The sequence below is a fragment of the Lepisma saccharinum genome, chromosome 1, assembly GCF_977018435.1.
Source record: "Lepisma saccharinum chromosome 1, izLepSacc3.1, whole genome shotgun sequence".
NCBI lineage: Eukaryota > Metazoa > Arthropoda > Insecta > Zygentoma > Lepismatidae > Lepisma > Lepisma saccharinum.
Genome location: NC_139229.1, coordinates 116,330,665 through 116,353,055, shown reverse-complemented (window position 1 = coordinate 116,353,055; position 22,391 = coordinate 116,330,665). Strand labels below are relative to the sequence as shown.

At 39.6% G+C, this 22,391-nt stretch overlaps 1 protein-coding gene across 1 annotated transcript in view; it reads right to left on the bottom strand.

The window, feature by feature from the left end:
- Nucleotides 1-2,963: 2,963 nt before the first annotated feature.
- Nucleotides 2,964-22,391, bottom strand: part of LOC145986913 (neuronal acetylcholine receptor subunit alpha-7-like) — a 98,423-nt gene continuing 78,995 nt past the window's right edge. The window contains exons 6-9 of the mRNA XM_083121381.1: nt 18,196-18,330; nt 16,869-17,077; nt 5,827-5,968; nt 2,964-4,431 (exon numbers count right to left, since the gene is read on the bottom strand). Of these exons, the coding sequence (XP_082977507.1) occupies nt 4,214-4,431; nt 5,827-5,968; nt 16,869-17,077; nt 18,196-18,330 (704 nt within the window). The 3' untranslated portion in view covers nt 2,964-4,213. The remainder of the gene's footprint in view (nt 4,432-5,826; nt 5,969-16,868; nt 17,078-18,195; nt 18,331-22,391) is intronic.

The following is a 22,391-nucleotide window of genomic DNA, read 5'->3' as shown; positions in this document are numbered from 1 at the left end:
AAACTTGCTTTCTGGATGCGCCTAATATAAATATAATTTATTTCGATTCTTTCAAGTATCAGAAGTAATTTGTAGTTTGGTCTACAATGCTTGCTTGCTACTTTGCGTTACAGGTATTTGTTTCTGTCGTCTCTGATGCAGTTGTGAACTGCATGAGCGTACCATAAAGGAAATTATATTCCATGAAATATAGGGGAATTTTGTATGCTTTTACATTGTGGAAGAAATATTCCTTACTATTGTTGATGGACAGTAAAATATGTAGAACACGTTTTAGTGTAGTAACATTATTTTGCTTATATTGCAATATATGTGTTTCAGTAGTTATGCTTATTTGAGTATCACAAAACAATTTTCCCATAAATCTCTGCGCAGCAAGTGCCTTTGTTATCCCTCTCTCCATTAGGACTGCTTATGGAATAGACGTAAAGAACACAGGAAAATACACACAGCCAAACGAGTGCTCAAGGAAAGGAGTGATGGTGCTACAACAACCGTAAATCCATAAACGAAAAATAAAGTACAGAGAAAAATATGGTGGACCTTAGGCCTCCATGAAATATACTACGTATCTCGCAAATTGCGAATCAGAGTAATATTTTGTTGCCAATCATTCCCATTCTATGTTGTCATGAAAGATGATTTCTTATTACTGAACTTATATCAGCATTCTATTTCGGATAATTTGTTGAAAAGATGGAGTATTATTCCCTTTGTGGTACGCTCATGCAGTTAACGAATGCATCAGATCGAGGCTTATTTAATACGAAATTCCAATCTTACAAGCTCTTTCCTCAACCTTCTGTACTAAACATTTACAAAATTATCTTACATACATAACTTGGACCGTAAGTTTTTATTCCACAGCAATTACGTACATAGTAACGATGATCATTCTTTACGAACTTACAGTAAGTTCCAAATGTAGGATGAAATTTGAAAAATAAAGGTATATTATGCAGAACGGTAAAGACGATAGAAACAAATACCTGTAACGCATTCTATTTCTAATTCCCGTGTCAAATGTGAATAAGTGTTTAATGTTTCATCTCGCTCATTCAAATGCATGTATTTTCCCAAAACGCACGACCAATCCTTTGACGTCATCAGTCCTTTTAGCAACACAGGTTGCGGCCCGTATACGGAGTATAGGACTACGCATATCGGAGGCCCCGATCAGAGACGATACAAACAAATACCTGTAACGCAAAGTAGTAAGCAAGCATTACAGACCAAACTACAAATTAGTTCTGATACTTAGAAGAATCGAAATCAATGATCTACATGCGAGGAATAAGCAAGTCACCTATTCTCTTAAACGTTAGTTGTGATAAACTAGATATCATATGCAAACTGCATATTTCAAGTAATTAATATCAGTATATATGTACTTAACAATGCTATTTAACGAATAATATTACTTTAGTAGTTGAAATAATTTTTAAAAATTGAAACAGGAACAACATATTTTTAATAAACCATTTACATTACACAAGACAAATATTGAAAGTGCCGGACGTTTATTGAGCAGATGCAGTGGTGCCAAGCCTGCTGCATCAATTCAGTAGTTGCCAGGAAAAAACATATCGTCACATATTATTACAACGTTATTACAACAGTTCGTTTCTTATACATCAAGATATTTCATTTTGTTTATACCCTGTTAAGTTATATTCGGATTCCAGAAGTTTAATAGCTGATACACTTCATATCTCATTAGTCTTCGTAACTGGATATACAGTAGTTTTACTGAGGAAATGAATATAAGAAGTTACATAAAAAACTAGCAAGCTTGTGAACATATATAAATATTAATAAAATCAAATAAAATAATGCCAGTCTTCTTCAGAAAGTTCCTGAGTTCAAACCTGAGGTAAGACATTGTGAGTGTTCCTTCATCCACTTCATTACTTCACCAATCATCCTCTTTGCCGCGATTACTAGAGAAATAAAAAGTGACGTACAATAACCAAAATACCAAAAAACTCAAATACACTTATTAAATTAACAATGCTAATTGCACTCTCTGCTCTTGTGGAAAGATATTTAACAAATGCAAGGTCACATTTGGCCCTCGCCGGTTCGAATCCCGGCCTGTGCCAATCATCAATTTCATCATATCATCACTCATCCCCATCTTCGCAAATTAGCCAAAAGTGGCACAAAAAGCAAAGTAAAATAAAACAAATCAATCAAACATTTGGCACTCGCCTGAGGAAATTAACGTGAAATCGACAAAAGCACAACCTTTCCTCAAAACAAAATGTACTAATTCAGGTTTGTTCAGATGTTCTCTGGTCTTGTACAGGCACATTTTGTAAATTTGTTCAGAACCTCGAGATCAGTATTTTACCTTCATTTGTGCGTGATTATGGTACGCGATGAAGCACAATGTACTAACTGTTGTTTTATACAGATGTTGATAGCGCCCGAAGTGGATATTGTTAGTTAAGGGATGTATGTTTATGTTCAAGTCCTGGGGCAGGAATGATTAGTGGAGGATACTCTATGCTTCAGAATGGTGACAATGGAATGAATAAGGTACACAAAGAGCATGGCGTCACTCCCCACCCTGTCCCCTTTGATACTGTGTATGACATATATACGCGCTTAAGTACCCATTTACTGCAAAATTAAACAAGAAACGCCAATGACGAACTAAACTGATTTCCTGGTGCTCCAAACTCAATGTAGATACTACAAAATTTGTGCATAGTAGTGAGAAAGTATACCAGGAATTCTACAAAAGATAATATTTGTTAATGTTCTCACGAACTGACAAGGTAAATTTTGTCATAGATGTATTTTCTAATACCATGCGACACACTGTTGACATATCCTACAATTATTGTAGTAGTATTTGTACATCTAGAACCACAATCGACGTACTGCCAGAAGCAAAAGGCGGTTGTTATACAACATGAAATTAGTACTTCTAGAAGTTTAAAATTAGAACTTTTTATTGTATTGTCAAAGTACATAACATATATCAGTGAGAATAGGCTTTCATATTAAAATGATTTTGAGGTCAAAATAAAGTAACAGGACAAACACACTTCTTATTGCTAGTTACAACTAACTTTTGCTTTTGGCTGTACGCGTTCAAAACCATTAACGTAAGGCTTACTATTTATTCGTTTGTTTCTGACTTAGTATTAATTCTTTTGTTTCTGACATACTATTCATTGTTATGTTTCTATTTCTGCTTTGCTTCTTGAAGTCTGACGAGTTACGGATGATGAATAACCTCAGGATGCTAATTGTAGAGAACGTAGGGCTATAGTATCTTCTTGCTCGTAACAAGATCGATGCGTATTCATTCACACAATTCAACTTCGTACACACCGATTCAACTTCCCTTCCATTTGACATTCAATGCTGGTTCAATTTTCGTTCCAGTCAACTCACACTCAAACGATTCAAGCTCAAATCAACATCCATCCACAGCACTCAACTTCAAATCCATTCAATTTCCAAAATCCCAATTCTTAAGTCATTTTCACAGGAGTCTGTTTCAGTTCAATGTTTACACCATTCAATCTCAATTCAACCCTCTCTCTTGTAATAAAATCCATTCAATTTTCACAATACTCAAACTCGAGTTCACGTTTATTTGTTTCTTGCACTTTTTAAATTACGTCTACTTTCACATGACTTTTCCTAATGAAACAACGTGTATGAAACACAGGCATGGAACATTCGCTGAAATTGTGGACTGAGCTGAACCACTGCTGCCAAATACAGACCTTTAGTATACAACAAACAACAACCGCAACAGCCCCTCTTCGAGTTGGAGTAACTTCAGCGACTACCATTGACGACGAAATTAGACCTCTGAACAGTAATGCACTGTTGCCATATGCTTGAAAGGCAAAGCGAGCTAAGGTCCAGAATCGCTAGTTACCGCACACAATGTGGAACATTCACCTTGTAGTGTTGCCTAGTCCAAACGTCAACCAATGAGAATAGGCCGTTGATCCGTGCTCTTTCCAACAAATATTGGTGTCATTTTTGCATCATGTATATTACAAAGACAGACAGCAGAACAAGAACGTACATTGCTATGAACCTCTGAATAAGTCCAGCTGTAAGCAGAGGCGCCCGCGTCGATATGGCAACAACGCAAATACTAATAGCTGCCAAATTTCGTGTCCCAGACAGTAGCCATCTTAATTTATTCGAGTACAAAACTGCATTTTGTGAACACATTTGATCATGGCCCGTAAGGGGAAGAACACAGGATGACAGTGGTTGTGATCGCAGTAGTCAGCATGAACACCCAGAGAAGAAAACGGTCGCACACCAACGCCACCTGTTTCCATTCCAATTCGGCCATTTCCTTATTGTCCTGTTCTGCCAATCGGATTTCGTTTTTCTCAATTGTTTGGCTGACTTTGTTGAGGACTCTCAAGAACTGACTTTCGAAGTTATCTGGAAAACAAGAACAAAATAAAAATAGTTAACGTAACATCTTCTACAGAGTATTTCTTTTTTTGTTTCTGAATCTGAGGTTACATTGTGCCGTGTTATGTTAATGAAAGTAGACGGAATAAAAATGGAAGTGTGTGAATTGATTAATACCCATTTGGAAGCCGTTACACTATTGTTGAAAAAATTATCTTGGACTATCGTACAGGTGAGATTCCAAACTCACCTCGTTGATAGCCAAAGAGAATATTTTCATCATTCATTCGCTTCATTACACTATTGGATTTGGTCATGTGCAGGATATCGCCCAAGCCCTAATTTCTTATATGTGTATTCCCAACTGACATTTTATATATTTTCAGTTATAACTTGCAGGTCAAGTTATATCAGATGATTTTCATATTTTTACCACATTTGTTTTCTTTCATTTTATGGTTCTTTTGAAGGCAGTTTACCCATATGGACGCCCATTTGTAGTTGGATCCCAAGAGCTTTAGCATCCTTTAAATCTGGGGCTGATGTTGCCATACAACACCTACAAACTTTCACAACGCATAGAGGACATGAAGGAGAACAACTTTTCTTAGTAACGCTTTGTTAATTTTCACCCTGTATGTGTGCAGCAACTTAGCACACATTCAGGGCACCAAAAGTAATAACACACCAAGCAAAAATATAATGCCAGCAGAGGCGACTGACCTTACTTCTTTCTCTCAAAATATGCACATAACACCATAATACTACTCATCTTATTTGATGCTTTGGCAACGAAGATAGAAATCGTAAATTTTGTTCAGAGGTGTACAGATTCTAAAGAGCAGTACAATTCGTTCATAACATCTAAAATATTAGTATTTGCTGGACTGTATTAAAAAAACACACACAATAGCAACCATGAATACAGCAAACTGGTTCCATATATGTAGGATAAAACTATTGTTGTTCTGCCATTCGTAGGATCGAAACGAGACCTCAGTAGCAAAACGTAATGAAGAAATGTTTTTGCCTTTATGCCGTGTTTGTCAGTGTTATATGGCTGAGTTGAGATCTTGGTCTAAGTCCCCTTTGTGCACAGATAGGCTAATCGGGACTGAACCTACAGTTTAAAGTGGGATCCGAAGCACTATGTTCCTCCATCGGTGTTGTATGATATCTTGCATAAAATATTCGATTGGCGAGCAGACATACAGAAAATTTGATTAATCAGATGTATTGGAAACATCTCACCTTGAGGTAAGATCAATAGCAGAAACTTCTGGGGGATGAAAGCTCCTTAAAAATAGCCTCATTGCAAACAAAAGCGTCTACAACATATAAAATATTAAAGTTGATGGATTAACTGGGTGAGAGTACACACAACTACACCTTAATAAATGATATATCCAGTGTCTTGTTTACCTGGACTAGAATCAGATTTCCCACTTCTTGTAATAAAGCGAGGGGACCTCTGCTGAGGGTCGAAGGATATGCTGTCTTCTGGTATCCATTTATCGGCCCTTTGGCTTCCTAGTCGTGTTCCTGTGTGAGGATTCGTATCCTGCTGAGAAAGAAAGGATAGTTGTCGGTGATAAGATTACATATACGCATGACGTCAATAATGGGAGGACAGAAAAAATATCTTAATTAAGATAAATCAAGCTTGTTTTAATGTGACAAGGTGCAATTCGATTGTTTCACACAGTATAAATGGACACTTGTTCAAGAATGAGCGTGCTCTCTCCTGCACCGCAGGAAATGTTGCTTCAGAGAAATGCGACAGTCCACAATACTTACTCCATGAAACAGTGTTTGGCCAATAACATATGATGGGTAGTCAACCTCCCTATTCGCCAGACATTTCTCAACGAGACTTACTGTAGCATATTTTTTTTATTCTATGTTCAAAGAAATGCATCTCTTTGGTTCGAGTCCTGGTCTAGGCATGGGTGTTCATTTTTGAGTGTTTGAGTTTTTGTTATAAGTCTACTTTATTCACATATAGGCTAATCGGAACTGGACCTACAGTTTAAATTGGGATCCTGGACCCCTTGGTTACAAGGCGATGAGGTTACCACTACTCCATCTGGGCGCTCTTGGTGAATGTTCTTTCATCGACTTGTAACGGCCTCTTCAGTGATCACTGACTTTTCATGCGGATGACACATTTCTGAGAATTTGTGGTTGACGACCAACCTGGCTCCGGTACCCCTTTCTACACCCTCGATTTCAGGCACAATTCAAATATTTTCGTGAAAATATTTAGTTCCTCATAACAAACAGGGTTTGCAAATAGCGCGGAAGTTAATTTTTTAGATCTACGAGCTACGAAACTTACGTTTTTTATAAAATTAAAATTCCTTGCGTAAGGTCAAAAATGTTTTTTAGAACTTCTATGATGGCAGATGATGGATTCATGTCACAGGCGAAAGTCTGAAGATTTCGGATCATGGGTTCATGTCACAGGCGCACGTCTGATTATTTTCTTTTTCTTCTTATGATTGACTTGTGCAATGGGAACATTTGCATTTGCGATATGTTATTTGTGTGATATATTAGCGGATTGGACATTTCAAACATTGGATTTCATTTATGCGACTTCAGAAAATGGAATTAATTATTTCTTTTTGGCAACTGCAGGCCGTAAAGAGGAGGGTTGATTTTATCTAAATGACTTGTGGGATGGGGTAATTTGCGATTTCTTATTTTTATGATGGGAAGGAAGTGGAGGGTGGTATTCTGTGGAAAAGGACAACAAGGACATTCAACGTAGGAGTTACTTCATTTTTGGACTCACAAATTTAACTTTGAGCCCCAATTAAGTGCCTGGCCTTGGTAAAAAGAGGTAAGTTACCTTCTTAGGTTTAATTTTAGCCTTCATTTTTGGTATCTTCATGTGTATAAGCGGAAAACAGTGAGATATAGTGTTGGGGGCAGGTGACTCCGGCCAATTTCTAACATGCCTTTAAAAGGGACTCTATAGATAAAGACGGGTAGCCGGAGCGTAGCTTAGCGGAGCGGAGGCCGGGCCGCGGTAGCGGTAGGGGGCAGTAAGTCAATTACCCCAGGGGCGGATCCCGGAATCGGTGGGAAATTTGGACTCAACAATTTCAAACGACAAAATCTCAACTTTAAACGGCTGTACAGTCGTAAATACTTCTTTCCGCGCTCCAATTTTTTTTATTCACAATTAGGATCACATAATCTTCATAATGAAAAAAAATGAAAAATCGAGGGTGTAGAATAGGGTACCCGACCCAGAAAACGTTGAAATGTGTTTGAATTGTGTTCTTTTTTTCCTGCACGCATAGGAGTTCGTGTAACTTAAGTTGTCGTAGTTCATTGCCTTACAAAACAATGCTGAGAAGTCTGATTGAGGTAATTTAGCAAACTTAGGACTATTTACACATAAGTCAGTAGCTGCGTGTCAAACCACATCTAATCGTCATTCATCCTCATCATCGCGATTGGCCAAAAGGGACATAAACGCAACATACGATAAAGCAAAAACACTCAGTCGTTGGTAGATACGTTGTACATGTTTTTTATACCTCTTGGTTCAGAGCGATCAAAATGAATGATGAAATGTATGAGAAACTGATCAAAATGAAGCATCCATTTTTTAACCGTGAATTCGAACATGCGGCTACTGTCTTTACACTTTCGTTTCTAGATTTGTGCGCCAACGCAGTACAGGGGAAACCGCAGAATACTTTCTAATGAAGGGCGGAGGTGTCAAAATTGAGGTGCATCCTGAATTGGAACAGGTCACATTAAGAAATGCCTAAAATACAAAACGAAGGTAGGAACAGTAACCAGTACATTCAAAGGTGATACGAAAATGAAACACAAAAGTGAAAGGCAAGAAAAGACGAAAGAAATCAAAAGATTGGTTAAGTTTGTTTTAAGTTTACTTCATGTTCAGATAGGCTAAGTTGCCTATTTGCCAGTTTAAAGTGCGATACGAACCACTGTGAAATGCGCCTACACCAGGTATCGAACACGGAACCTCGCGATTACATGACGACAGCGATAACCAGTACGGTTTCTGGGAGGCCACATAAGAACAGAATATATTGCTGTAATCCCGTCTTACCTGGGATCTGAGGTCACAGGGATGCTTCAATGATACATTTTAGGTAGAGCTTAATTTTACCTGTTAGCTGAACCTGCTCCGATTAAGAGGGAAGAGATATGGAAGGTTGAATTTAAAGGTTATTTACGCTTGTTCATACCTGGTAGGTGAGTGATGTTCTTGTCCAGATGCTTCTTGCAGACCGAATTGTGACTGATGCCAAGGTTCTATCCCGTGACCCTTGGCTCACTGATCCGAGCGATCCCGCGCAACTCGCTGCATGCTTAGGCAGCCGTAACTTCGTGTTCCGTCGTCGTAGTTCTGTAAGTTGTAATGTGTCGTAGCGTAATTCAAGTGTAATCAGAGACTAATGAGAGTTCGATGATACAAGTAATTCAAATGAGAGTCCAATGAGCGTTATAATCCAAATGAGAGCGAGCTCGGGGAGCTTTCGAACACGCTGGATCTTTAGATCCACGCGTTTGCCTTTCAGTCATTGCTTCACGGAAGTTACAAAGTTTGCGCATTCTTGGGATCGCCCGCTGGTCGGACAATTCCAGGAAATAAGCAAGCGTAAATATTCACTTGACGAGGTTTCCTCGTATTCGTAATCTCCATATCTCTACATTCCCCTTGTTAAGTTAATCGATCCACTCTGTGATGGTCGACCATCTCCGGAGGAGGTTATATTTAAAATTAGCATTTATTAAAATTCCAAAATCCCTAGAAAACCAATACATCAAACTATTCACCATAAGATTCACATCACCACCAAAAAAATATTGAGATCACCAAAATATTCATATCATCAAAATATTCATAGCACCAAACACCGTTGAGAAAAAAAAATAAAACACGTAGAGAGAAAAAAATTAAAACTGTAGGTCATAGCCTCTTGTGTACTCAAAGAGTAGGAGCACCAAAAAACGAAGTCTTGAGGCATATAAAAAAAATCGTGTAGTATTGACACTTAACTAGTTTTGAATAAAACACGATAACATGATAACAGCTGGAAAAACACAGGTCATTACACAGTGAAAGAACGTCGCACAACACACGTGGGTTTGTTTACTGTTTGCGGAGTTCAAAGTACACACTGAAAAACACACACGCATAAGGTTGGGTGGAGCATTGAGCTAACGTCACCATGGCAACGCCGTAGACTGCACGTCGCTATAGGCGGAACGTACTCTGCAGCAGACGATAAAACACAAAACAAAGACTCTTATCTCACACAGGGCGTTAAAATGTAAATCTACTAAAATATGGGTCAGCACCCGTGGTCACAACCCTGGCGCTGTATACGACATATTTGTTTACTAAATAGGTGAGCCTGACGTTATTTGATGGAGGCCGAACACTGGAACACACTTGCGGCCGATGAAAATGTCCATGCGTACCACGTGATGGCAGGTAAACAAGGGCAATACGCACTGAGTGGGAGGGGATTTGCCGATGTAGGTCGCCGTGACGTCATGGGAATGGCAGTAGGAATCTGAAGCGTACGACGTCGTTGCAGCGGGAGACTTCCTGAGTAAAACGCTCGTTCTGCAGCGCGGCCGGGATGATGGAAAAAATCAGCTGATCGGTCCATACAGGATTGGGTCCTTCGGTGCTGGAACTCCACAAGATCGTCATCCGGTAACTTCGATGAGCCTAGATCTCTCTCTCGGAAGCACAGGCAGGAGGTCGTCATGGTGAATGATCTGGCAGCAATCATGGCGATGAGAATGAAACAAGCGCAAAAACGGAAAAATTAGGAAAATGCAAAAGGGGAGTGGAGCAGAGTTATAATAAATGATGGCGGGTGATAAAGTCGACAGAAAAAGGACTTTCAAATGAGACTGGGGAAGAATTTTGGGAGGGGAGGGGAGGTAGTATCTGATCGTATTGACGGCGAAGGGTCGGGGTTACTTATATGACGCAGAGTTTTTAAGAGGACCTGTTGATGAATGACAGATTTACATGAGGAAAGTTCGCCGGGGGGCAACGGGGGGGGGGATATTGGAGTTGGAATACCCGGACTAGCCGGGAATGAAATGAGAAAAGAAAGGGGAGTTCAGTGATAACAGAACGAACTAAGTGATTACGAGACATTTCCGTCTGTAATATGTGTAAATGTCGTATAGAAAATAATTGCAAGAATTTTACGTGTATTGTGGGCAAAGGATTAAGCGCCTTCGAGTGGCTGCTAACCAAAAAAAAATAATTGAAAAATAAGTGAAAAAGAGTAAGTAATAGATTTATATAAAAGTTCATGGAAAAAGAGAGTAGGTTTTAATTTCATGGGATATGAGCTATACCATGTTGTATGCTATCAATAATTGAACTATAAAATTAGAGGAGAGAGTGGGAACATTTGCCTATATTTATTATATGCTTTGTTAACATATTTAGTGCATTGCAGCTTTCAAAGAAGCAGTTCGCGTTACACCTGAGCGTAAATAAAAAAAATTGCTATGGACAAAAGCCAAAATTTCAGCAAGTTCTACGCAGTTCATTTGTTCTTTAAATCGTTCATCTTGTTCTATCTTAGTTCTTTCTTTCTTTCTTTCTTTGTACTTTTTTTTTTCATTTGAGCGTATATGTACCAGCAAATGGGGAAAAAAATGTTTGCTAGTTAGAACCATAAACGCGCTAAGTACTTATGAGTCAAATCAGCTAAGTGATATGTTCTGACTATTACTATGCGTATAATCGCAAATTATAAAATAACATTAAAATATCAGGAGAAATTAATTATTAGGCAAGAAATTTATTATAAATGTTCCGACGATTGAGATAGCATTCTGTAATCCTGGGCTTGTTAAAAATAAAAGTGAGTTCGTTCTGATGCAGAAGTGCAGTGTGAGCACGGGAAGTGAAGAAGGGGGGGGGGGGGTTGGATGAGCGTGGGAAAATGCTGGATCATGGGATGTTAGCATGTGCAATGTACGTAGCGAGGAGGCTAAAGAGAGTGATAACGGAGTGGAGTGTTAATGAATGTTAGTGTATATGTTAGTGGGGTTCTTATGGCACTAGTCGTAGCGGGCTTTGAGCCTAGAGATGGTAATCGTGTCGCTTTCTTCTTTGTTTCTGCCGTCGATGAAAGTAACTTCATATGAATTCTCGTTAACTTTTCGAAGAATAGTTCCTTTGTACTTATAGGAGGACGCAAAAGCTTTTGACACGCCGGGAAATGGAGTGGCATCTAGAATCCACACATGTTGGCCTGGTGAGTACTGTATTTGCCTAGAAGTGCGGTCTGTGTACTGTTTCTGTTGTTCGAAACGTTTGTGTAAGTTGTCATCAGCGATCTTACGTATGGATATCAGGAGTACAAGTCTTTGTGCGTTTGTCTGGGAGATATTGTCAGGGTTCGAAGGAAGGACTGCATCTGCTAGGATCCTTGTTGTAGCCAAACAAAGTAAAATACGGGCTCTGGAGTGATCCAGAATGGATTGTAATGTTGTGGCTGAACGTCGCACTAGCTAAATAGTCACACCACGAAACCTTCTCCAACACAAAAACTCTCATGACTTTCTTTAAGTAGCTAAATTAACTCTCAACTAGCCCATTCGTGAAATGTGCACAAGTATCTACATATTTTAGTTGTACGCCTGTAATATTAGCTAACTCCCGTAAAAGTAAACTTGAATTGGGTGTTGAGCGATCTAAATAGATCGTTTCCGGGAGGCCATGGACTAGAAAGACTTTCTCAACTAGAGCTGTTGCTATGTTTTGTGCATCATGATTAGCCAAAGGAGCTGTCATGACGTACCTAGTACAACTATCAACTACTGATAGAAAATATTTGTATTTGTGTGTTTTAGAAGAGACTAAAGGACCACAGACGTCAAGATGAATTCGTTGAAAAGAAATTTGGGCAGGTTGAAATGTCTGTAGATTATGGGGTTTAGAACCTTGTGGTTTCTTTGAGATCTGGCAAGGAATGCAATGTCGAACCTTATCATACACAAATTTCTTCATATTAGGGAAAAAATAGCGCGTAAGCATTAAATTATATGACTTTTGTGCGCCTTGGTGACTTCCATTCATTTTGTGTGCATGAATAAGATCGAAAACTTGATTTCTTAATGCATGGGGAATACAAAGTCTATCCCGACAACCAGTTTTGATTTTATTAGTCCTGTATAAGACGCCATTTTTTAGTACATAAGAATAGAAAAGTTTTTCTAGCTTAGGATTACTAGCTTGATCTTTGTTTTCTAAAACGTCAATAATGTCTCTTAAATAGGGGTCTTTACGTTGTTCTGAGCTAATATCAAAATCTTCTGCTTGTGCATGAAATACTTGATGAAAGAACAGGGCATCATCATCATCATCATCATCATTTTTCTTGTCAAGATTAGTCTTTTCAATAGGGTTGTGTATGGGAATGACAGGTGACTGAGGGTTTACTGTAGCATTGGGAAGGACTACTGCATGCTGAGTCATAAGGGAAGCAGATGGGGTAAAAAGTACAGGCTTAGGGGTGTTAGGTGTGGTAGTGGTAAGTTTCAAATTGATATAAGTTTTTGATCGTGGACTTAACTGAATTGTGTTTGAAAGGGTAGCTTTTCCCTCATACACATTTGCATTTTCAATTTGGTTGAATATGTCATGCGACACCTGGTGAGTTTTGTACTTTGACCTCAAAATACTGTAATTTGGAGTACGTCCTAAATGATGAAGAGTTATTGTATTGTCTTTTAACGACATCTCCCACCTCTGTGTTCGCAAAAAGTCATTTCCTAAAAGGGGAGGGACATTTGTTGAATCTATAATTCTAAACGGGTGCGAATATTTATGCTTGCCAATTATGATAGGAAGAACTACAATTTCAGACACACTCAGTTTTGATCCGGACACACCTTGGATTGTGGATTTTACCTTGTAGGTTTTTCTTTCAGAAGGAAGAAGGTGGGAGGGGTAAATTGATATTTGGAAACCCACATCAATAAGTAAATCTACTTCTTTCCCTTGTATGCTACTATTGATATAATATAAGCCATTTTTCTCAATGATAGGAACTTTGTCTAGTCTACCATTATCTTCGATTTCGTTCCTGCAAGTCGAAGATGAATCTAGTTTAAACTATTATCTCTTTGTGGTTTGTAATAGCAGTTATCGCTCACGTGATTATAGCGACCACAGAACGTACAGGCCGATGGATTTGTATCGTCGCGATTACCCATATTTCGAGTCTGATCTCGACGTTGAAACCTATTATTATTACCTCTAAATTGGCCTCGAGAGTTCGATCTAAAGTTTCCTCTTGGATTAGCCCTATAATTACCTCTGTAGGAAGGGGAGTTATTATTCCCCTTGTTGTGAACTCTATTACCTCTATCATGTGCGCTCTGATTAGCATTTTTCGCGAGTTCCAAAACATTTGAGCAGAAAGTAAAAAGGGAGGCTGTGTTCAGTTGTTCGTGTGAGTGCAAACATAGATTACCAAGTTTATTTACATCGTCACCAGAGGCAGTATTGTGACTGGGTTCTGATCTGGCCACAGCTGGTGGCGCCATGCAGGGGAGAATTTCGGAACTTGGTCGAGAAGGCATGACAGATTGTGAAGCTGAGAAACTGTGTCCTTGATAAACTGTCTGGGAGGGAATGACGGGAGCGGGAGTTGATTGCAGACTTTGGACTTGATGAGCGGGGTGTGGTGGGAGAAAGGTTGGATTCTGGTTATATGCTACATATTGCTGATTCGGGTTCGGCGGATTACTTGGGAGGGGGGAGTAAACCTGTGTATGAGAACAGCTGTGAAGTGGCGTCTGGGTCAATGTTTGATGCAAACTTGCTTGTGCGATTGCTTGATCAATTTCAAACTTCTCCTCCATCATACGGGAATTAATCAATAGCTGTTGGCGTTCGAAATTTTGTAGGTGGGCTATTAATTCCTCTGTTTTGGAAAAGTGCTTATTAGTTAAACAGCCAATGTATTTGGCTCGCAGTCCCGTGATGATATAGGATAGAGTTTGTTCTTCAGTGGCGTTCGGGAAGTATTGCTGGACTAATGCCTTCTTAGCAATAACATAGATGTGAATTGGCTCTGTAACTATTTGTTTTCTGGCTAGGACTATTTGCACGGGCTCCGCTGATAAATACAAGCCTCTAAACAAAGTACTTAGTTCATTTTTGATGTGTGTATATGTCAGGTCTGCAAAGTTAGGTCGTTTCTGTATATCATGAAAATAAGTCAAAGCGGTGTCAGTCAAAAATAAAGGCAACATCTCTTTACGCTTAACTTCCGACCATCCCGCGGCGTGTGCTACATTTTGAAACTTGAGAAAAAAGGGTTCAACTTCCTTGGGGTCATTTCCGCTAAAAGGCATCGGATATAACGCAGTTGGGATTGGAGTGGCCATGTTATTGGTGGAAATTTCTACAGTAACGTTATCAGGGCTATTAGTATTGTTAGAGGTAGTAGGAATGTTAGTTGGGGTGCTTCTAAAGGTTGGTGTCGGTTTCTGCTGGGTGTTTCTAGTCCTAGTAAAAATTGAGGGTAGTTTCTGTTAGCAGATCTTAACCTTGTTATTAGAGGGGAGCGGGCTGGTGATAAAGGATGCGATTTTGCTGGGTCCGCCGTAATTGCAGTAGCTAACTCTATGATTTGGTCGAGGGAGGCATCTAGGTGTTCTTGCAATGCTATCTGTGACGTATTCATAGACTAAAGTTCGTCGTGCTGACCAAAGAACAAATAAAAGTATGGCTATGCAGTTATTTATTTCATTAATATATCGTCTGTCAAATAAATATAAGCAATTGTTCTCATTCCTGTGTGAATGATGCTCAAATACGTCCAGAGTGAATGTTATGCAGAAGAACTAGATTTTGTGGGGGGGGGGGACTCGGCACAAAAATAAAAGAAGGGTCGTATTCCATAGGGTAATATACAAAATTGTCACTGGGTCTGACGCATCTTAAGCGTACTGTGGGAGTATGAAATTGCAACTACTAAAAATTTACTTTCGAAAAATGCTCCCAAAGTGGGAGGGGGGACTAATTTAATTTAAAGCAATTTGTACAGAAGGGTACTCAATTGCAAAAAGGGCCTGAAGCACCTCCACCATGTTGTAATCCCGTCTTACCTGGGATCTGAGGTCACAGGGATGCTTCAATGATACATTTTAGGTAGAGCTTAATTTTACCTGTTAGCTGAACCTGCTCCGATTAAGAGGGAAGATATATGGAAGGTTGAATTTAAAGGTTATTTACGCTTGTTCATACCTGGTAGGTGAGTGATGTTCTTGTCCAGATGCTTCTTGCAGACCGAATTGTGACTGATGCCAAGGTTCTATCCCGTGACCCTTGGCTCACTGATCCGAGCGATCCCGCGCAACTCGCTGCATGCTTAGGCAGCCGTAACTTCGTGTTCCGTCGTCGTAGCTCTGTAAGTTGTAATGTGTCGTAGCGTAATTCAAGTGTAATCAGAGACTAATGAGAGTTCGATGATACAAGTAATTCAAATGAGAGTCCAATGAGCGTTATAATCCAAATGAGAGCGAGCTCGGGGAGGGAGCTTCCTTTTATAATCTTAGGCTTCGAAAGGTTTAACAACCTTTCGAACACGCTGGATCTTGTTTAGATCCACGCGTTTGCCTTTCAGTCATTGCTTCACGGAAGTTACAAAGTTTGCGCATTCTTGGGATCGCCCGCTGGTCGGACAATTCCAGGAAATAAACAAGCGTAAATATTCTCTTGACGAGGTTTCCTCGTATTCGTAATCTCCATATCTCTACAATATAAAGGAGCTGGAAAAATGGAAGTTAGAGGCAAAGGCAGGAAGTTATAAAACGGAGATTAAGGACGAAGAAAGATACAGAAAGGACGTGAGAGAGAAGGTTAAAGTGTAAAGAAAATACACAGAAAAGGGAAATGAATAGAATTTAACAAAGAAAAGGTCATAAGAATACAATTGTAAACTTTCAAGAGTAGTATGTAAATAATATCGAAACTGTTTCTTTTTGCGTTAAGTTCTTCATTTATACACCTTGATCTAAGTATACGAAAGTAATTGTTAGAACCACACTCTGATATATCCAGGTCTTGGCTAATACTGCATCTGGGAACCCGATTTTCGGTTCTCAATGGATATTTTCGGAACCAGATTGCCTAGATTCGAAGATTTTTGTCAACCCTTATCATACAACTTCTTTGGAAACCACAAATGATGAACCTCAACTGAGGAAACTGAAACTTTATTATAAGGTTTCATTCAGTTAGTACCATTAGCAAAGCTGGCTTGCGTTCGTCTGTGTCAACTATCGTATTTTCATAGCTACAAAGGCAAAAATTGTGTAAACTTAATGGAAGTAATGCAAGAAGATTTTCAGTGACTGGAAGCGTGACATATATGCAAATAACGTGTTGCTTCTAAAGAGATTAGTCATATACTTACTCCTATCCTCACTTTGGTGTCCTCGCAGCCACCTCGTGGCGAAGGCTCGAACTGCAGGAAGACTAGTCGCGCCAGCCTCCCCAGGATCAGCTTCTTCAATAACTCCGGCACTCCCGAGCCCCTGACCCCTCTGTGGTGAACGTTGAGGGTGACCACTGACAGCCCGGAAGCGAAAGAAATCAGGCAGATGCTCACGCCGTAGTACATGCCTGCAGTGGAAGCAATCGAGAACATATTATTTAAATGTGACGATGCTTATTACTTCAGCATGCGATCATAATTGCTTGTATCAATTTTTATAGTTTGCACACTTATCGTAACACTACATTTCGACAGACAGGGGGGGAGGGGGGCGTGGTAGAGTAGTGGTTACCCACAGGATCACAGATACGTCATAGCTTTTCCTTCTGTTTTACACATTTTTCCTTCTATGAGTAGCTTGCCTGCCTCTTGACCAATCTCTAAGATAAGGATAAATGATGATTGTACCCTATCCAAACTATCTCTGGAGTAAGGCTGCGCATAGCGTCACAAAAGGGGAGGAAATCGAGTGGGGAGAGCGAAGCAGTACATGCTGCTGCGAAGGCTGTAACAGCAGTCGCTGTTACAGAGATAGCTGGAACAGGGTATAGATGAAATTGATGGACTTGACAAAATCTCTTCCTTCTTCTCTTGCTATCTATACATAGCTCTCTTTGTCTCTTTTTGTATTTTCCTTTCTGTCGTCATGTTTCTCTCTTTACCCTCTTTTCATGTGCCTTTCTCTTCTCTCTCTCTCTCTTTACCTGTCTTAGCCCCGCGACAGGTTAAGTTTGCAGCAGATTTTATGTATAAGTCCACTCGAGAACATCACTCACATCTCCCATGCCAGTCTTGCCTCAAACGCCAAGCTATTCACATCGCAGACTGTGAGGAAATTGGCAGCATTACTGCTTAACTACATTCTGTGTGCACGTTTTGTTCTATATGTGCGAAAAGTTGCTGCAAACTTAACCTGTCGCGAGGCTTACACTTCTAAATATCTCTCTCTCTCTCTCTCTCTCTCTCTCTCTCTCTCTCTCTCTCTCTCTCTGTCTGTCTGTCTGTCTGTCTGTCTGTCTGTTTGTCTCTGTGTGTGTGTGTGTCTTTTCATAAGCAAATATTCTGTTCTGTGGAATAGCATGAATGGTGGGGGAGTTTCCTTTTTGCCACCTCAGAGTATTTTCGTACGAGTTTATGTAACTCTCACAATCTAATCTGAGTATTTCCCGCTTGTTGACCGTTTGTTAATATGCTCTATGTATTTTGGCCTCAATGAAATTAAGATGAAACACCATAAAGTACTTGCTTATCAACGGCGTCTTCTCTGTTGGGGGGAGGCTCTCCCGGATGGTCATGAGGAACACCGTCATAGACAGAAGAGCGCTGATGCCCAGGGTCACTTTCTCTCCAGACTCCGATGGCACATAGAATACCAGTAGAGCTGAAAGGATACGAAACCAAAATAAATGTGTTGTTAACTTCACTAACGCCAAACTAAATTATGGGTATGGTATTTTGTGGGTTATTTCTTTTATTGAAGGATTAGCTATTAGGTATAATATTTGTGCAGATTTATAGTTTAAACTCCCCTACTTATTGTCAAACTGTTATCAATATTGTCTCGATATCATTACAAGTGGAGAAAAAATTGCAATCCTTTCAGTTTGGCAAAGTGTAATTAAATCACTCAAGTAGGTTCCGAGAAATTACAGTCTTTTATACTTCGACAAAGTGAAAATGGAGTCTTCAATTTGTTAATTTTCTCTTCTAGCATCTCAACTAATATGTTACTTATTGAAAAGCAAAGGTTTGATTACTGCACAAGTTTAGTTCTAACGCTTTGCACATTGAGACCCGATGCCAGAAGATCATTTTGTGTGTATAGCTAGAAGCACCCATTACAGAGTCATTGTTGTCACTGACATATATTTTTGAATGGACAGACATTGTAGCCAATGAAAAAAAATTGCATTCATTCCTGAGAGTGTGAATGCCGCTGGGCAAGAATACCTACTTCGGAGCATCAACAAGATAGAGAAGAATATATGTGGATCGTTCCGATTAGTCAAATGGTTATTACTCTCGCCTTTGGTACGAGCGGTTCCCGGTGGGAGCTCAAAAATTCGGCGTTGAACCAGCATCGTGAGTACAATTCCGGAGCTACTTGAAAAGAAGTAGCGGATTCCAGTCACGGATATCAGAAAACAACGGCGATCGGATCCGATGCGCTGGCCACGTCACCTAACGGAAAGTCGATTGGCAGGACTTGGCTTTCAAAGCGCTGTTGTACGTACCACGGAGTTCCCCCTTTTTTTATTTACATTCGTAGTTTGAGGGGTAAAGGGCAAGCCAAGGGTCTTCGCCCTGTCGGCGTTTCCTCATTAAAGTTAAAGTTACATCCATTGTCAAAAGACCAATTGCTCTCAACCCATAATGATCTTTCCAAATCATGGAATATCTCCCTGCGCCATGTCGGATAATCAGAAAGAAAAGCCTAAAGTAACCTGCAGCGACAGCTGCATTGCAAAAGTCCACCATGCCAATCTCTCTCCAAGTGGACTGTGGAAGCTACCTTGAAGAGGAGCCACCTAGGAGAGAAGAAAAGCAAGTGCTTCAACTTTTCCTTCGTGCTGCCACCTCCCAAAGACCTCGTCATGATGTAGGCAGGCATTTCATAAACGGAAACTACATTTTGTGAAATGAGGACAAGACTTCAAAATCAGCAGTTATTTCTTCGTTATGTGCGTTGACAGGCACTGTCCATGGTTTAGTTAAAACAGTGTGCAAATTAACAAGTTCGCGAAACATCCAGGAGTTTGTTTGTGATCAACCTTATTTTTGCGACTTGATGCAGAAAAAGTGCTTGCTAAAGATGTGTTATTTGTACTATTGTTTTTGCATTTCCTACGTTTCCACTACGCCAATTATGCCAATGTTTCCTTCAGCTTCAGCCATTCTCCATGTTTCGCATCCATATAGTGCTGTGCTTCAAACTAATGCTTTCATTGTGTGTGCCTAATCTGTAAAATGCTTTTATGTTCCTCAAAGTTAATATACTGCATTTTTTCATGTAAAAACTGTTCTATGCCTGCGTTATCATGCTTTAGATTTCTTTCCTGCATCTTCCAATATTCGTTATTGTTCTACCATCCAGCAAAATTCTTCCATTTCATCGATTCTATCCTTCCCTATCATTATCCCTGTTCTTAGGAGCAGAGGTTTCCTGCTGGATACCATTTTACAGTCCCTCTGAAGGTCATCTTCCATTTTTCCTTCTTCATTCTCACTTAGGAGTGTTATATAATCTGCTACCGATATTAAATTTTACTTTTTATTCAATGTTTCCTCAATGTGTAAATTGAATATCAGTGGTGGCAGAAAACATCATTGACGCATTTCTTCATTGCTGCTTCCTTTTTTTTCCTGTTAATCCACTTTCGTTATACCTTTCTGATTTCTACCTGGGCTGAGGGTAACTCTTCTGCCCTTAAAGTCGATTCCTACCTTGCTATAATTCAGACCATCATGTTCCAATTTACAATGTCAAACGCTCTTTCGAGATTTACAAATTATATAAAAGTTGCATATCTTTCCTATCGTACCTTCAATCAGTTGTCATAGTACAAGAACCACATCTCGTGTTCCTAACTGACCTTCTGTTAATATTGCTTTTACTTTCTATTAATATTTTCCATATTTAAGCCTTGTTAGTTTTGAGAGGAATCGAAAAAAAGTTTCAAATTCTGTAACACGAGAGATTATGAACTGAAATTTTCATATCTCTCTGTACAAATACAGATTCGTATTTGATCAAATTTGACGCTCTTCAATATGATGAACAGTATACATAAGGTAAGCAAACATATATTGCACTTGACACGCTGAATGAAATGGAAGGGATATTTGCGTCTCATGTTTTTCCTGGTAACGTTAAAAGCCTGAATGATGAACATTTCATCATCAATATGTTATTTCAGTCTGGTTTCAGTTACTAGGAGTACGATCGCTATCGTTTCGTTTGCCATGCAATGAAGGTGTATTGACATTTTTTAAAGCACAGAACGAATGTTGTTGACACGGGAGGATGGATTAATCAGCCCCCCGCGATTGAAGCGTGAGTGCTGGGAATGATGCATCGGCATCTGTAACTTGGCACGTCAATTATATCAAAATATCCGTTTACAGCTTCCTCCAAAACTATGAGCTTTCACCGGCGTTGTGAGGAACAGCGGAGAAATGTATTCAATAATATTGCTCTTGGTTGAAAATAGTATGTGTTCTGTTCAGGGACCATTAGTGGGGTATCCATTTTTACAAGTTGAATCTGCAACCAAGAAACAGGCAAATAGCATCCAAAAAGGAAAATAAATTACACAAACTATGAAAATTACTAAATAGAAATGCATGAGACCGGTGGCGTGCCCAAGGGGATATTGATGGGGGACCTCTCCTTTGGCTTAGTTTTCCTAAAAAAACAAACAAGAAAAACGTCGAAGGCAGGAAAAGATGGCAAAATGAGGGCTGACTACTAAAAGAATGTAAACGTAACCCCCCCCCCCTCCACCCTTTCCAAAATTCTGGGTACGCCACATCATGAGACGATACGAGAGTTGATACTCTGAACGTATCTAGTGGTCGAATATCTTCAGACGTTTGTTGTTAATTTATACGATTTTCAAGAGAGCCTAGGATGATTTTTCGGCAGTGGCTCCACCGCGTTCACATCAACAAGAAAGATCTATAATGACATGTGCTGTGAATGATACTACTCTACTTGAGAATGGCTGGGTGGATTATTTCTCGGTAATCCAGGCTCCTTCTCGTCTCCCTGAAGACAGAGACAATACATGTCTCCGATATATCGGAGTAAAAGTGAAGCAGTTGTTAAAAGTCCGCGTCAATCAGCATGCTTTTTTTTACCTTGCTGTTTGGCACACACAGGAGATGTATTACGCAGAAATTTTAGCGAAAAATGTAGTCTCGACCAGGACTCGAACCTAGATCTCTGCCATTTCTGTACCAAATTCCTTTCTTTACTGAAAACTCGCCTAAGGGATAGTTTCCCTCCTCATTCTCTTTCTTACTTTTACATGTAATAATTTTTACTCAATTCTCTGTTTTCTAATTGAGGACAAACACAAACGTCCATGTCTTAATCGGGATTCGAACCAGAAACCCTAGGTGTCGTAGCGAGCTGCGCTGACCATTCCGCCACGGAGGTCGATAAACAGCTGAACCACCGAGCCAGCCTTGCTCTCGTCTGATTTTCCGCTCTAGCTGTTCTATCTGCGTGGTTTTCGAGTGGGCACCCATAGTATCATCGACACGGAGAACAGAGCACAAAAACTTTGTACATCATCACAAGAAAATTATATGTTAAGTCGAATGGCAGTGTTTTGAAAAATGTATGCTCTCCTCTAGAGAAAGAGGAAGTTGGGGGGAAGGTCTTCAAAAATTGCAAATGGGAAATGTGGACTAGGTCTTGTTTTCAAGGAAACGTAG